The 17,412-nt window shown below is 41.0% G+C and overlaps 1 protein-coding gene across 7 annotated transcripts in view; it reads left to right on the forward strand.

The window, feature by feature from the left end:
• The window catches only part of usp36 (ubiquitin specific peptidase 36), a 94,388-nt gene extending 77,429 nt beyond the window's left edge, over window positions 1-16,959 (forward strand). For 4 of the 7 annotated variants that reach the window (XM_070857770.1, XM_070857769.1, XM_070857768.1 and 1 more), the window contains 7 exons: window positions 1,559-2,012; window positions 3,392-3,522; window positions 4,667-4,875; window positions 6,401-6,586; window positions 7,700-7,815; window positions 9,948-10,070; window positions 11,839-16,959. In XM_070857770.1, the coding sequence (XP_070713871.1) occupies window positions 1,559-2,012; window positions 3,392-3,522; window positions 4,667-4,875; window positions 6,401-6,586; window positions 7,700-7,815; window positions 9,948-10,067 (1,216 nt within the window). In that variant the 3' untranslated portion in view covers window positions 10,068-10,070; window positions 11,839-16,959. Of the gene's footprint in view, window positions 1-1,558; window positions 2,013-3,391; window positions 3,523-3,836; window positions 3,917-4,666; window positions 4,876-6,400; window positions 6,587-7,699; window positions 7,816-9,279; window positions 9,494-9,947; window positions 10,071-11,838 lie in introns of those variants that run through there. The other 3 variants (XR_011587312.1, XM_070857772.1, XM_070857773.1) reach the window with 3 other exon arrangements.
• Window positions 16,960-17,412: the final 453 nt, after the last annotated feature.

Genomic DNA, 17,412 nt, shown 5'->3' on the forward strand with positions numbered 1-17,412 from the left:
GGAGAAATTTATTTGCATGTTTCTTTTTGCGGAGAGATGTGATGCCGATTTTAAAAGGGAGGGGAACAGTACCCAACGAGAGTGAACTGGTCACTATGTCAGCTGGCATGATCTCTAGTACAGAGAAAGACAAAAGCAGCACTGTTTGGAACACCCATCATCTCTCCTTCATTGTCACTGGGTCAATAACCGGGCATTCCCTACCTAATAGCATTGTGCGCATTGCACACATCCTAACAACAAATCATTAAAATGATTCCTTAATTATACCTTTATTAATCATTGGAAAAGTACAGAAATAAAATCACAAGAACACAAAGCTCAGAAACTAACTACCTGCAGCTTCGACCCTTAAGTAGGAGCTGTGATTTGATAGAAATGAACAGCCTAGAATCTTTCACTTGGCCATAATGGTCGTAATATGAGGTAGGGTATGACTTCGACCCATGGCAAGGATATATGCCTGATCCTGGCTGATTTTTCCAGGGTCAGGGCCATTTAAATAATTCTGTTGTTACAGGAGTCTTCAGGACCTTGCTACAATGAGACCTGACCGGTGGGATCACTGCTGCCAGTTGCAGATTTGTTTTTTGTGATTGAGTCGCTAGACTTTGGGGATATTTACATTTTTACGGGCCCCTCCACCATCCACAGCACTATGGGACAATAACGATGAAAAGACATCTCCTGTGCCCAGTGCTGAGAGTTCACATTACGTCCTGTGACGTATTCCCGTGATTTCCACAACAGTTCAATGTCGCCGGCCCCATCCCTCGCTGCCCTCGCCTCCAGTGGCAAACCTCGGAATTGGCAGAGCAAGGGGAGAGACGGGAGCAGCTCCGAAAGAACTTCTCATCATGTTCTCGTGGAATTTAGCCGGCTTAACTTCTTTGCAAAATTTAGGCCAGTGCACGGGAACTCCTCCAGCACCAAGATGTACTTTGATCCTGAAGAATTTTGATCTGAAGAATTGAAAGCATCAGTCTTTTGAGACTTTTGCTAAAGTAATTTGTGATCAGGGTGTCTCTTTGGTTTCAGCAAGATTTTTTTGAACATTGAAGTAAGTAATATATCAAATGCTGCTAGTTTGGAATAATGTATCAAGAATATAATGCACTTAAAACATTTTTACTACAAGATAAATTTGCTGTATTTTGTCAAGTATTTTTAAGCATGTTGCAAGTCCTCACTCTAACATTTTGTGCATTAATGAGATGTTTTATTTACGTAATTTTGCACAAAAAAAGTGATGGTTTACAGTTGCACATACTACAGTAACTGAATTTGTGTTTTTTGATGTTGTGAGCCGTGTGTTCCAAATGTATTTCTCGTGTTCATAGCCCTCGCTTTCCACTTGGGAGAAATCTGCAAGTCCCAGTAAAGACGTATAATTCTGTGTGTGCAAAGAAAAATGGAGTCAGTGGCTATAAACGTTTGCTTGGTTCTTCATGCACTTATTGGGTGTAGTTAAACATGCTAGGTCTGGAATGCATTGCTATGAAATTAGTTACAAATTAGCTATCTGAAATACAATGAATTATTTATTTCACTTTTTTAGGACTTTCCCACCTCCTCCAAAAGCGCAGATTTCCCAACAAACAGGATTTAGTTCTCCGTCTAAAATCTCCAAGAAGTCATGTAGTTCTAGTTTCTCTGAGTCGCAGTCAAGATCAGTGAAAGCCATGGAAGCAACTCGGCTGCCCACTCCTTTAATAAATGGCAGTGCTACCTCATTGGAAAACAATACTTTAGCTGGTAAAAGTTCTGGTAAGGTGTGCAATTCCAAGACTGAGTTGGCAGGTGTGGCACACAAACACTGCATTGCTAGCGGTGAAATAAACAAGAAAAAACACAAGTCCGCTTTGAAAAGAGATGCAAGTTCTTTTGATTCTGAATCATCCGACCAGACAAAGTGTGATGAAGCTGCCAAGGCTCATAGTAAACATAAAGGCACGAGAAGGGAAAAGCGACGCAAGACAGCGGAGAATAACGGTGTTTGTGACCAACTGCAGGTAGGTTATATTGGACCTTCCGCAGCTGAATCAAGCAAGGCATTATTAGTTTCACCGTCATTAAAGGAACAGTATGAGGAGTTTTTTTTTTATATAATTCTCCTGGTGCACCTTTAGCCCAGCTCATCCTTCCTCCTTAAGATGAGCCAGAGTGCCGAGTGTGATGGGCAGCCTGTTTCAGCAATTACTGCCCCTTGGGCCAGCCATTAAATGTGCCGGAACAAAGTTGTTTTTTTTCTCAGTCCATCTGTTGAAAATGGATACAGCTGCAAGAAGGAGCAACACATGCTCTCCCCCCCCCCCCCCCCCCCCGACAACAGCCATTCTTTAGGCATGGGCTATGGCCTTTCACCCTCGCTCTATTCTAACTCCCTCTCCCTTCCCTCTCTTCCAAAAAATAGGTTGGATGATTTTGCTTCCCATTCCTTGAGACTTTGTGACCCACCAGGACTACTGGCATTTCAACCTTGCACCTGCTTTGAGAAGTGTCATTCCATCACAATAAGTGAATTGATGTGTTTGAACTTTTATATCAATTCTGATTCGGGAAGTGCCCCAATCAAGTCACTGACAAGAGTCGAGAATTCAGATGTACCATATTACAGAAGTGTTGATCAGCATTGCAAGTTATTCAGCCTATTGGGGGCACTGTTACCAAACCAGACATTTGCAAATTTTATAATTCTGTGGTGCCAATATATAATTAACACACATTACTACACGAAGTTAAATGGTACTTTTTTTGGACTAATTTGTTACACTAACTTTGAATTGAATAACACTTTATACGAGGTCGCCTTTTAAAAGTTGGCATCCAAAATGGCAGAGAGGTTTTAAGCTGTGTTAATAAACAAAAGAAAGACTTGCATTTATATGGCGCCTTTCACGGACACCAGATGTCCCAAAACACTTTGCAGTCGATGAAGCACTTTTTGAAGTGCAGTCACCGTTATAATGATTGAGGGATAAATATTTGCCAGGACACTGGATAACTCCCCTGCTCTTCTTTTGAAATAGTGCCATGGGATCTTTTGCATCCACCTGAGAGCAGACGGTTTAACATCTCATCCAAAAAGCGGCATCTCCGACAGTGCAGCATTCCCTCTGTACTGCACTGGAGTGTCAGCCTAGACTTCTGCACTTGAGTCTCTGCAGTGAGACTTGAATGCACAACCTTCTAACTCGGAGGCAAGGATGCTACTGATTGAGCTTCATAGAATGATTACAGACATTCATTTTCCTTTGGTTAATAGTAAGTGATGTACCAAATGGTCAAATCTGTTATGGATTTTTTTTTGACAACGATATTAAGTGTTTTGGGTAATGCACACGTTCAAATGATTCTGTGAAAGTTACTAAAAGTGGATGATGTCTTGCAGGAAGAATCCGTCGGCAGGAACAGTTCAGCGGGAGAGTTGACCTTAATGAAAATTAAGAAAAAAAGGAAGAAGCATAAAAAATATGCAGAAGTGTTTGAAGAAAACCACCTTGCTGAATCTGCTGTAGAAAAGTATGTTATTGTGGTTGGTCAAGTTTGGGGTGTTTTTAAGATTAATTGGTGGTTGTTATAATGTGCATTCCCCTGAGTTCATTTTCTCCCACGGGTTGTTTTATAGCTGCTTTTAGCTCTGAAGTACTCAAGTTCAACATACTTGCATCAAACCACCTCTGCTTTTGCTGCAGCTATTTTGTATTGCAGGAGTGTGTAAATATGCACCTGGAGTGGCAGAGATCTGTTCTTACCGCTGAGTTTGGACATTTCTCCTCTGTCCCGGGGTACCTTTTGTGCAGTCTTGTCCTTTGATTCGTCCTTGTGTTCTTCAGCAGGTGACCGTACAGACACACTGTGCCATACACTTTTCTGTCACGAGGCAGCCAATGTCATTTTCTCACTGAGATGTGTGGTTTCTGTTGGGTAGGTTTGCTATAGCGTTTACTCCAAATAAAAAAACTTCTATCTTTCCCACCTCACCCCTAAAGTAGAGAAGCCCAGCTTCAATAACATTTTCTTCATGGTCCGCATCCTGATAACTAAAATATTTGTCATTTCATAATTTACAAAAGCTGGCTACTGCTGTCATGCTGCTTCTCTCTGGAGACCATCTGCATATTATGGTAGTTTCACTTCCTGTGATGACAGACAACTGTGATCGAAGTTGTACAGTTTAGTCCATCACTCGGGTATTTGCTGCATATCATGACTGTACAAAGTGGGTCTTAGACCTGTGGAATTTTTCATCCCAGTTCAGGTGTACCATGCCCTGCCAGAAAATGTCAAGCTTAGACTGGTGGTTTTGTAGCGGATAGCGACCAGGAGCGGGGACCCAAGCTGCGAGATTTTGTTACCCATCCACAATACAAAGTCAGCTGGCTCATCTTACCACTGCCCCACCTGTGATCCACTTACTCGGTTTATGCATCTCCTCTGTTCGTTGGATAAATTCCCGGGTGCCTGCAGAGTCTGATGGTAGAAAAGCTCGGGCACTTTTCATGACAAACACTCATCACGATGGAATCGTGAACAGTGACACTCATTGAATCTGCTCAAAGGGTTTTCCTATAAATCAGTAATGTAGAGATTTAAGGCATAGTTGTACGTGTTTAATTTTAAATTTAAAAACAAGAACCTTTGAATGAATCCCTTTACTCATTAGTTATTCAGGGTGCGATGAACTGCAGGGTGAAAGAGAACGGGAAAGGCCTGAAGATTTGGAACCGAGGAAGAAAAATCACGAGGGGAAAGACAGCAAAAAAAGTGAGCGGAAACGCAGGAAACGAAAGCGAAGCAGGAGTTCAGATGCACGTGCAAGTTCGGAGCATCCAGTGGATCCGCCTGCTGAAAACAAAATGGAAAGTCAGCAAGGTACTGTATATCATTGCAGTCTAGGTTGTTTAAACCTCCTTTCAAAATGAAACCGTTAGCTGAGTCAGTAAAACAGCACAATTTAGACATTCCTGAGAATTCTTACTTGCCAGATGGCTTTTAGCTGGTATTTTTTTTAAACTTGTTTCTCGTACATTGCAGCTTGCGATGAAAGCCATCTATTATTTTTTTTTTAATCTACAGATGTGAATGTCCGTAACCACCTTAACGTAGCTTGGTGTAGGAACCAGAAATCTTAGCCCTTCCTGCAGTGTTTTGCAAGAGTGTTCCATCAGCACACATCCTCTGTCTTGTTATCGGGACCAATTGCATGGTGTAAAGATACTTTTCTCAACTGCATTGCATTTTGTTGCTGTTTGCACAGCCCAAATATTTAAGTCCAAGCTATAATTTGCAGTTCAGATGCAACGTCCCGAATCCGAAAACTAGAATTAATGTCCAAAAACCGGACATTTTGCGCATAGCTGATGGAGTCGTCCGGAATCCACAATTATTGTCTGAAAACCGGACAATTTTGAGGCGGCTAACAGCGGGGTGGCTCAATTTGGTAGGAGGAATAAGGAGGCTACTTACCGGTAAAAAGCGCAGCGTGGGGGCCGCAGGCGAGGAGGAGCGGCGTGAATCGGCGAGCAGCGAGGTCCGAAATCCGGCAAAACCAAAAATCCGACACTGATTTCAGTCGAGATTCCAGATTTCAGACTTGGTTTTCTTGTCTGAAATCCGGAAAACCCCAAAAACTGGCACGGACTTGGTCCCGAGGATTCCGGATTTCGGACGTTGTACCTGTATTAAAATACTGCTGTTTCTGAATGCAAGAAACCATTTTCTATCATGAGAACACAAGAAATAGGAACAGAACTAGGCCATATAACCCCTTGAGCCCGCTCCGCCATTCAATAAGATCATGGCTGATCTCCGACCTCAACTCCACTTTCCTGCCCTATCCCCATAATCCCTTGATTCCCTGAATGTCCAAAAATCTATCAATCTCAGTCTTGAATATACTCAATGACTAAGCATCCACAGCCCTCTGGTGGTGAGGGGGGAGGAGTGTGTGAAGTAGTATTTCAGGCCAACTGAGATCAGGAGTTATTTTGGGGCGTGAACTGTTGTCATTGCCTTCCCTTGCTTTCCTCCTTGCCCCCCCCCCCCCCATTTTAACACAAACATTGTATTCTTCCCACCTCAGTTGGGAAATGTTAAATGAGCATGTTCACGCACAGTCACAGTCACCATTCATGCCCAAACCTTCAGTAACATTGAGACCTTTTTCTTCCCTATCCTAGATGGCTGAGGCAGAGTTATGGGACTAATTCCTCTAGGTAAAACCTGATTCTGTCAAAACTGGCATTTGAACTTTGGTTGTTTAGTTATGGAGCTGCATGCACCAAAGTTTCTAGCCACAGGTTACAGCAGAGCTTGGCACAAGTCAAATGATCTTGCAAAGTAATGATTACTTGATAGATTGCTTTTCAATACTATTGTGTGCTATTCTGTGTTCCAGTTCCTGTTTTTTTATGGGACAGCCATGTAAAAGATGGATATAAACGTGCTCCACATCAGTCTGGTCAGGATGGACCTGCACCTGCTGTAGTGCCCATTGCGAACTTAGCCTGGGATGGGAAGAAAGAATCCAGTGTAATTCAAGAACTCTTGAAACATTCAAACAACAAGGCTTATGGAACTGAAGGTAGGGCACATCATTTATTTCAATGTAAAGCCATTTTATTGCATTTGAAATCTTTTCTCTTTTTGTAATATTGTAAATTTACTTGCTATGAGTAAATGACAACTGTGTGAATGTGTTGGCACCTCATTAAAATAAGATACACAGTATTAAAATGTGCAGGGGATGTTCTGTTTTGCAATTGGATGTTTATTGCAAATCTTTTCTTGAGGGATCTTTATTCAAACTATGGTCCAGAAGTGGCTTTCAGTTTCCTTCTATTACTTCACCACTCCCACACCCCCGAAAAAGGCATTGACTTCCCGCTGGGCTATGATTCCACAAGTTCTGCTTGTCCTTTGTTATCACATCCAAATGACAATTACTTATGCATGGCCCATCGCCCCCCAAATTGACCCATCACCCATCCTTTTGCCCCTCCCCCCCCCCTTCCATTAATAGGGCAGAGAGGCCTGAGGCCAATCTTGCTTGCTACCCTGACTATGATGAACTGACGAGAAATAAACCATGGTGCTTCTTGATCAGTATCTTGAGCGCATTTTCAATATTCATTGGAGGCAAGTGAGTAAGTCATAAATGGTAATGCCAAGCAGGGAAATTGGTATAAGAGCATCATTGTACGGTCAGATGCATATCCTGGAGTTTATTTTCTGGGCCTTGGAGAAACTTTGCAGAACCTTGTTGTCCAATGATCAAGCAGATTGATCATGTGATGTAAACTCAGCAGCTGTGATTGGCCAAATCAGATTCACCTGGTTTTGGGGCTTTCTGATGGCAATCTGTGCCGTTCCCAAAGCCCGACAGGACACTGAATTGTCACTTTCTAGTAAGTGACTGTGTGTCCTCCCTTTGGTAAAGTTGGTTGGACGTGTATTTTCCAACGAAGAGATTGAGAGTTCCAAGTCAGTCACTACATTTTTTTCCTTCAACCCTTAATTGATAGACCTGACCTCAGAACATTTATTTGGCACTGACATTCTTTCCAGTGATAAATAGAATTTTTGACTGCTCAAGAGAAAAAAAAATGTGATGGACCTTTTTATTGAAATATTAGATTTTTTTAAAAAATTCTACGGTTCTTAATCGTCCTTCTATGCCAACATTTTGTTTTGTTAGTGCTGACTTGGGATGGGGCAGTGTCGGCTATCGGCGAAGATGCCATACGTGACACAAGACAAGCAAAGCATGAAAGTGTAATCGATGAATGGGATGAAGAATTTGACTTGGGGAAGGTAAGAGGTTATCTTTATCCTTGAATGTTATTATTTTCATAATTGAATTCAAGTACATACGACCATTGAAATGTATTAAAATCTGTTATATAGGTTAAATGTTTGATTTTGTCTAATCTGTCCAGAGTGTTGAACCCCTGACCTTTTGGGCTGAATTTGGCTTGGGGAGCAGTTCCTTGCTGCAAGAAACCGGCCAACAGAAACAGCTTTTGATGGGGAATGAGTGGGAACGCAGCAGACATTAAAACTCTCTCTTCCAGCAGCACTACACACCCCCCACCCCCCCCACCCCCCTTCAATTAGGACCCGTGATATTGTAGATTACTGAAGCAAGTGTTCCAGCGGTGAGCATTTTCTTGCTCATGGTGCTCATCTTATTCAGTGTGGTTCTCTGCTGGAATTGGGAGAGTTTGGGCTTGTACATTCCCATCCTGGTGTAATCCAGAACCTCTTTAAAAAGGTTCACGCAGCACTGCTGTGCCTGCGTACAGCAGCACCCTCCTAATAGTCTCGGTTTGTGACCTTCTATAGTCTGTCGGGTACTGTCTCCAGAATTTCTTCTCAATAAACCCCGGACTCTAATCACTAACGATGCCATGTCTCGCCCGAGACTAAATACTGCTGCAGCTTCTAACTTCCCGGCTCACTGGAGACTTCATGCTTACGGCTCTTGCAGTACAAAGAGCAAAGAGAGGTAAAAGCAGAGCTGTGAGGAAGGGAAAGTGAAAGCAAGTGCAGGAGGGTAGAGAGAGAGAGAGAGAGAAAAACAAAAATAGAGGCAGAGAGAGGAGGGTCGGAAGATAGAAAGGAGAGGAAGTGACACTGGAAAGTAAGAAAGGTGGCAGTGGTGTGGTTCGATTACTGCCCCAAAAAAGGTAAAACAGATTGAAATTTAGATCCTTATGCTGCCTAACTCAAAAAGCAATTTAATCACACACTGTCTACTTGTTAGTTTTGGTACCTGATCTTGGTTGGCCCACTGTCCAAAATGTTGGACATTGCTGGTCTATTTTTGAAAATGAATCCATCAGTGTTTACATTTAAACCAGCACAAATTTCAAGATTCTGACTCCAAAAATGAGGCTTTTATGTTGACATATTTGCTACTTATCCCTAAAAACGGGTACTTTTCTGTTCTTCGCTCTCTGAAATTGTCTTCGGGTTTAAATGTTTTTGACCGTGAAAATACCACCCTCGTAGAATTTATGGACGGGGCTAACTTGATGGAAAAACGTTTCAAAAACTTTTCTTAAGTATTCTGAACCAGTAAAGATACTTAAAATAGTGGCGGATGCAGTGGTCGTATTAAATAGCTATAGTAATCAAATAATGGCGTTTTATCTGCATTTGATTCTGTAGGGCTACAGTTTTGATACAGACCTTCAAAAACATCGTGTATACTGTGGTCCTGAAATTATACCGTGTGATAATGTACAAATACTGAATCACTTCTGTATCTTCTAGCTAATGGAAATGGGAGCAGCTATTTCATTTGGCTCAGAGGTAAAGTTTCTGGCTCTGACCAGTAGAGGCCAGGAACGTCCCAGGTTCAATTCCTCCAGTCTACACTGTTAGTGGATCTCAGCTGGGACAGCAGTATTGACGCAACAGAAGGGATTCTATTCCAGATCACTATGCAGTGACCCCCATGCTAGAGTTGCATGTGCGTGTTTGCTAGGTGAGAATGGGATATAGGTTTACTGTGATGTAACAGTCAGATAACCGGCCTGTACTCCTGCCCATGTGAAGCATGCCATGTGGCTGAGGTACCAGAGGGTGATCGCTGCCCTTAAAACTGAGAGGGAGTCCATACATTCAGAAAAGGGGCTATCTTTTTGGAGAAGTGGGTGGGAGCTATCTCAAACTTTCTCGATCAAGAATCTTATAAGCTTTAATCTTCTCTGTTACTGGTACTGTTTGCAGTGCTTGGGAATTTGTTGACCATGAGATGCAGTGGGGTTAGAATTTGAATGTAAATTTCCAGATCCATGTGTTGTGTGCAATTCCCAGCAGGATATTCTGGAGGTTGTTTTGCAGACTTACGGATAACTATGCAGGCTGCTTAGTTTGGTTTTACGAAAGGAATTAGTCACGTTTAGGTTGCAGCTGACGTCTGCATTTTGTTTTTTCAGGTTCAAAAAATGAAGAAATTTAAAAAAGAAAGGAGAAGAAGCTTTAATGCTTTCCAGAAGATGCAGAACAGAAGGAATTTTTGGTCCACCACTCACTCAGGAAAGTTTTCCAGGTTTTGAAGTGTAAGTATTATCGTGTAGTGACAATGCTTCACCACCACTGTGTGTTGTATTACAGGTGAAAGAAGTCCGTTAAAGGAGCACTGTTCCAGTGGTAGTCAGTGTTGCTGTCGGGGGATTACATCCTGGATGTAGCTGCAGACCAAAGCTCCTTCCGTACAGCCTCAATGTTGTGCCTCCGTAAACCTGAACTCATTCAAATCCTAACACACAACCAATCTTATTCACCCAGCGCCCCTGTGCTCGCTGACCTACATTGGCTTCCAGTCCAGCAACACCTTGATTTCAAAATTCTCATCCTGTCAAATCACTCTGTGGCCTCACCCATCCCTATCTCTGTACCGTCCTCCAGCCCTACAACTCTCCGAGATCTCTACACTCCTCCAATTCTGGCCACTTGCCCATCCCTGATTATCTTTGCTCCACCATTGGCAGCCGTGCCTTTAGCTATCTAAGCCCAAAGCTCCGATTCCCTCCCTGAACCTCTTCGCTTCTCTGCATCTCTCTCCTCCTTTAATAAGCTCCTTAAAACCTATCTCTTTGATCAAGCATGTCCTAATATCTCCTTGTGTCGCTCGGTATTGAATTTTGTTAATGCACCTGTGCAGCGAATTGAGATTTTTGAGTAGGTTGAAGGCGCTATATAAATGCAAGTTGTTGCCTCTGAAATCTACCTTGTTCGTGGCTGGTATAAATTGCTCACTTCTCACAGAGCCATCCTTATGGCTCTGAATACAGTGGATAATTGTGCTGAATTGGGGTTGATTTGTACTGTGGACTGTACCAGTTAATGGACTGAAGCTGTCCAAACTGATTTCACTCAACAATTTTGGAGCTCAGAGGGAAACACTATGTTCAGATCCAACGTGCACAAGTGACAGAGTATTTGCATCATCCAGTCCCCCTCCCTAAAAATTGATTCCTGCAACAGCGATCTGTCTTTCTCCTCCCTCCATGCAGAGGTACGGCCATTGGGGGCATGAGGACGGAGTCCTACTCCAAATTCTTGTACTATAGGTTGTGCCCCCTCTTCCTTCCACCCTTCTCTTGCCCCCTCCCACCCGGGCTCAAAATCCTGGAATTGCTCTTGAAATTGCCCAACATAATTGCCCCTATCCTGGGTCAGTTGTTTTTCCATGGAATTTGGTGGTACCTGCACTAGTATTAATCTTAGTAACATTCCACAATATTTATGATTTCAAATCGACGGTATGTGTTTTGGATTTCCCTTCCTCTTTTATAGATTGTTGGCAAGGCAGAGAGTTTGATGCTTAAATTCCAGATGTCTGCATTGCTAACTTGTGCACATGTTTTGTACTTAAATTAATGTTCAATTTTTGCCAATGTTTTGTGATCATTTTTGTCAAAGATAAAAGTTAAAAATAGCTTTCATCTGTTCTGCCAGAGATAAGAAAACTACACCAAATAACTCTCTCATTTTGTTTAAATTACTATATTTTTGCAACCTTCATGCAATTTGTTAAAACCAGATCAAATCTCAATAAATCAGAGTTGCATTATTTCAGTGGTTTAAATATTTGTGATGAATTGAGAGGCGAGGCATGTTTTTTAACCGTCTAAATAGCTTATTCATGCTGACTTTAAAGCTTCAGGAAGTGTGCGTTCCATAGTGTGGTTAAATTGGAATAGTTAATGAACGAAAAATGTGTTTATAATATTACCAAAAAAGTTGTTTCGAATTAATACCAAAATATGTGTCGTGTTTTGTTTGTAATAAATATATCCTTGACAGTTTCACTTTCTTTTGCAGAAGAAAACCGACTTCAGTTAGTTGAAGATGCCCATAGGAAGAGGTGCCAAAAGCTATGTGGAGTAATGTTCAGTGTCTTTGTTACTGGTTTGAACATAAAGACTGATGCTGAAGCATTTCATGTTGGCTGCAAACCCAAGTTAAGATGTTTGGAGGAGAGGTTCAATAGTGGTAACAGAGCTGTAACATGAGATTAAACTAGCCATGAACTGAGGGTCTGCAGTCGAGTCTGGATGCAGTGTCTGCAATTTTATGAAGCTGATCACGTCCCCCCAAAAAAGTAAAAATCGGGATTCAGAATTCCACGGAAATGCATTGTTTGTGTTCGGTTGTTTCTGGTTTATGCGACAAAATGCAGAATCGCATTGCAACTATATCCATTTTCTCTTGCCATTGGGGGTATGAAAACGGAAGTCCTATATTGCATTGTAGCAGCTAGTCATGATATTCAGTGAAAACATGTTTGCCAAAGGTTGTGGTGTACATTTTGACCAGTTGATTGGTCATTGGGAAATGTCACATTTGGTTATAACAATGTTCAGATTCATTTGGTGATCAGATACAAGTCGAAGAGGTTGATGTGCAAGTTCTGCACTTTTACCTGTTTCTGTTAACTGGCATTTTTGCAAATTATGTTTACATGAATAGTTTTATATACAGCATGGAATGTAGACATTGGTTTGTTATCCCATCACTGGCACCTAGCTACATTTAGGTTTACCCAAGGTATCTCTCGATGGTAAAATATATTTTCTCCCCGACTCCCACTTTTTTTTTCTATTTTTCTTTCCTTGTTTCTTCTACTCATCGAGAGGGGAAAACAATGTATCCACTGTCTTCTCCTCAATTGGAATAGTCAGTTTTTTTGGATGTCATTCTGAAACAATGCAACATATTTACTCTGCCCCTTCCCCTTTTCCAAAAGGTGTCCCAGTTAATAGTTTAGCTTATTGTTAGATTAGTCGACCATCTCACTTTATTTACCGCAATACATCAAGTATCAAATCTGCATGGCAGTTTGCAAATAAAGTGCCTATAAAACAGATATCCTTCAGTAAAGCTTTTGAGAGCAGAAGGGAATTGGTTGAAAATTAAGAATTTAAATTATGACATGAAGTGCTCAAGTGACTTTATCATGTTTTTGATTTCCATTTTCACAATATTAGGTAAGGACTGTTCTGTTATATCTTTATTCTAACATGTTCTCTGGGGGAAAAAAAGTGTTCTGAATGTCAAGATTAGTTGCTTAGAAAATTGACACTTCCAGTGTTGTTGCTATAACATTACTGTTCGGGGGTATTTTGCCCTCCCAAACTTTTACTTCCTAACCGATGTATTAGGATAGTTTCTATTTCATTCACTCAGACTTCTACAATGTGTATTCACTACTAAAAGTACTAGTTACTTTCCCCGGCAGAGTACTGTTACACTGAAACAGCGTGCAGAATCGGTACTCTGAGATGAAACCAGACACTGAGGACTCGAAATACATATTGAGACATGATTGCGTACATTAATCAGTGATCTACAGAGTGTACAGAACTTGATGCTTTATAAACAATCAATTTAGAGTTTGCCTTACTTTTGTCTGCTTCGAATCTTCAGCTCTAACAACAAGACATGCTCTTGTCCTTCATTGAACAACAAATTCCTGTAAAATACCAGTGTAAGTAACTAGATCCTTAGGTGCTTTAGGATTATGTAATCTTTATTTGGTTAAAAACAGAAAATATTAAACAAAAAACTGATGTGAAATATGTTAATATTAGAAAGGGGTGCAGTTAGAATCAAAAACAACTTTCCTGTGGAAAAGTGTCTTTTCTAATGGTTGAATTATCAAGAGTTTACATTTTGTTTGTAAAAATGTATTTTAAAAAGTTACAAATTTGAGTACCAGCCCAGTTCGTATCTTGATTAAACTGTATTGAAAGCATTGAATGACATGTTTTGGGAGTTCTGAGCAACAAAAAAAAAATCTGCCAATGTTAATGTTTGAGCAGCATATTGAGTTCAGTTCGATGGAATGTGATTTAAGTTTACAGTATTAACTGAAATGACTTGTTGAAATGAGTTATACCTGGTTAACTGGTTTTGTAAGGCAGGCATTTGCAGCTACAGAACTATTAATGAGCTTTGCTGATATCAGACTTCACTCAATTGCAATTGCTGAGGCATATCATTCCAACATTTGGAGAAAAAAAAAGCAATGTTTGCTAGTTGTTGAATGTATTTTGCTTTCTTTGATTCTGTGACACAAAATTTCATTTTCATTCACTTCGTGCTCAGTGGAAATCCGATGCCTCCGTTCCAGCTAGTTACAAGGGAGACATCCCGTGGTTAACTAGGATTTCGGATTATTACATCTTGTGCTTCAGTGAAATTCACTTGGGAATCCAGCAAGTGTTTCAGCATTCAAATTTGTCATTTTAATGGTAATTGTGCCATCAAGTAATACTTTATACTGTTGCATTTTCAACAGAATTTGGCTTGCCCATATAAATTTGTAAAAAATAAACTAGTTATAACTTTGAAATGTGGTTGCCATTTACCTATGGCCTTCCACTTATACATTGAAAAACAAATCAATGGTTTGATTTTCAAAAAAGGTAAAATAATTCATGCGAGATAAGGTACTGAGCATATTGCTCGAATGAAAGTCTTCACAATCCATTTGTGATTATTGTGTATGGATTTAAGAGGATTTTCTTCATTCGTGAAGCAACAGGGTATTGCATACCAATCGTTTGTTTTTAATTTTCGGATTGAGACTGGAGTTAAAGGGATGGTCTCCTACCTATAATTGCTAGCTGCGTGAAGTGGTTCGCTATGCAGAAAGCCGCCAGTCGTTTGTGTTTGAAGTTCAAAAATTAATTTTAATTTCCGTTCCTTTAGTTTTATATTGGGCGGCTGAGTGTGCAGAGATTTGGTAGATGACGGAGAATACTTGAGGCGTCCCCATTCATTGTTCTGGTTAGGTGGACATTTCAATGTTGTGACCTGACTGAAACAGTGATCCTGTTCGAGGTTATGAGCAGCAGCCTTGGGGAATGGAAAACTGAGCAGTGGGGTCAGTAAGGCCATTGTAAAATTACAATTTTGTTCTGACCAGTACATTATTTGTGTGCATCCCTTCCCCAGTCTGCTCCCTCCCCACTCCCCACCAACTCCAGCCTGCTCCATTCCCCTCTTTTTTTTCTCCCCACCTCCCAGCCACTAACCCCAGTCTGCTCCCTTTCTTCCCCAGCCTGCCCTCTTTCTTCCCCCCCCCCCCCCCCGCTGCCCCCAGCCTGCTCTCTTTCCCTCTTTTCCTCCCCCCCCACCACCACCACCACCTCCTGTCTACTCATTTTTGAAGGTCGTCAAATTTCCAGGGGTCAATGCATTTATTTGACATTTCTTTCACGTTTCAACTTGGAGAAGCAGTGGTTTGGAGGGTGGAAACCTATCATCGGGCTCATATGATCTCGAAGGTATCAAGTGGTTTAAAGAACATGCTTATCATTATGTTCAACATTGTATTCATAGGATACCCATGACGTTACTAACATGCTAATGGCCAGCTGTGTTTAACTGTCCTTTCCCTTTAAGGCCACTATTGAAACATTTCCTGTGGGTCCTGTCTCAATAGCCAAAGCCACCTGTGGACTGGTCCACAAGAGGACCAGCTGCTTGTACATTTCTGGCCCCAGGTCAAAAGAACCCAGCATATAATATGACTGACTGTCTTGTCTCTTTTTCAAAAAGTTTGTTTTGCATCAGTAACCATGGTGTAGCACCTGGAGTGTGCCAGATACACACTAGAAATGGACCTTTTTTAATGTGTTTGTATCAGATGAACACACAGAACATGTGTTGTATGAGTTGCATATTTTGCTGTTATTGATCCACCCAGTGCAAGGTTGCTATATGTTGAGGTGGTCTGTGCCTCAATATAAACACGATTGAATTGGGTATGGCGAGAATTGTTGGTTGATTACTGTAATAAGTAAACCAAGTACCCAAGTTGGAATTGGGCTTTTTAAAATTGAATTCATGTTGTAAAATTAAAAATAGCATTCTGCCTATTTCCTGAACAGCACGAGGTCTGTGCAGAAGGGAGAACTACAGCAACCCATCTCCCTTAAAGAAAATCTTTGCTGGGTGCAGATAAAGCTCCATTTCTAATCTAAGGATTCCATCTCATTCAAAAAATTAGATAGTCATCGCATTGTTCAAATTTCACTAATTTTTTTTAAGCTTCTGGTAATCAAGAGCGCAGCTGAAGATATAGGTAGTTTCTAATGCCATTGGAATCTCCCTATATAGTTCCCACAATTGCACAATAATCAACAAATGGTATAAAACGAAATCACATTTCTCTCCTCCCTCCCCGCAACACTCAAATGCTGAGGTGATGTAACATTGCAAACATGGTAGTACAAAATTAAAGAAAGCAGAATAATTTTCAAGTCAAGTCTATTTTAAGTCTTTGTACAGAAATCATTCATCACTTTGAGTGCAATATCCAGCATTGGGTGCCACCCCTCCACACAATGTGCTCCTATTTGTATTGAAAATGTTGCCGCATCTCCTTGTTCTGACCTGTTGAACAGAGATAGCTTTGTCTCTTTATAAAGTACCCAAATTAAAATCCTATTTTTGGTATTTTTCTTCTCGAAACAGGTGTCTGGACTGTATAGAAAATCCTGATCTAGTGTGTATAGAATATCCTATGCTTCCAATATGCTCAGAATTGAAAGTTTGTAATTTTCTTAATGTATTTTTATGTTGATGTCACGGTTTCCATTCCCACCTTCCCCCCCCCCCCCCCCCCGCTCCCCAACCCCACACACCCTTCAACCCATGACCCATATTGATGACCATTTGGGGTGGCGGTTGTTAAATGCCAGTAGTTATTTTAAAGAAATAGATTTATTATATTTAAAATATATATGGGTCAAGTAATTGACTAATAGCAATGCAGTTAATAATATAGGGCAGAGTTTCAGGGTTTCAAGCTTCGATCATATCAATGTTAATGTGAATTATCTGCAATATGTATCTATTTTAGTATTTTGATTGGCCTCCTGTAATCTTGATGGTTTGGAACACTGATTCTCGTCTGAAAGTTTCTTCCTTCTGGTTAAGTGTTCAGTCTTGGCATTGTGCTTTGCCATTTGCCTTTTCTTGATAAAGTATCTCTTGAAAATGTGTGCAATAATGTTGTCTGTCTTTGTGACGTGGATAAAATATATGCACATTTATATAGATTTTCCGTGTTTTCGTCCACTACTCTTAAGATGTCAAACCATTTGTTCTAGTGGATGTATGCTTTATCTCCAATGCGTGCATATACCTCAGTACTTGAAGAGTATAGAAACATAGAAAATAGGTGCAGGAGTAGGCCATTCGGCCCTTCGAGCCTGCACCGCCATTCAATAAGATCATGGCTGATCATTCCTTCAGTACCCCTTTCCTGCTTTCTCTCCATACCCCTTGATCCCCTTAACCCTAAGGGCCATATCTAACTCCCTCTTGAATATATCCAGTGAACTGGCATCAACAACTCTCTGTGGCAGGGAATTCCACAGGTTA

Source organism: Pristiophorus japonicus, chromosome 16, assembly GCF_044704955.1.
Source record: "Pristiophorus japonicus isolate sPriJap1 chromosome 16, sPriJap1.hap1, whole genome shotgun sequence".
In the NCBI taxonomy this organism is placed as follows: domain Eukaryota; kingdom Metazoa; phylum Chordata; class Chondrichthyes; family Pristiophoridae; genus Pristiophorus; species Pristiophorus japonicus.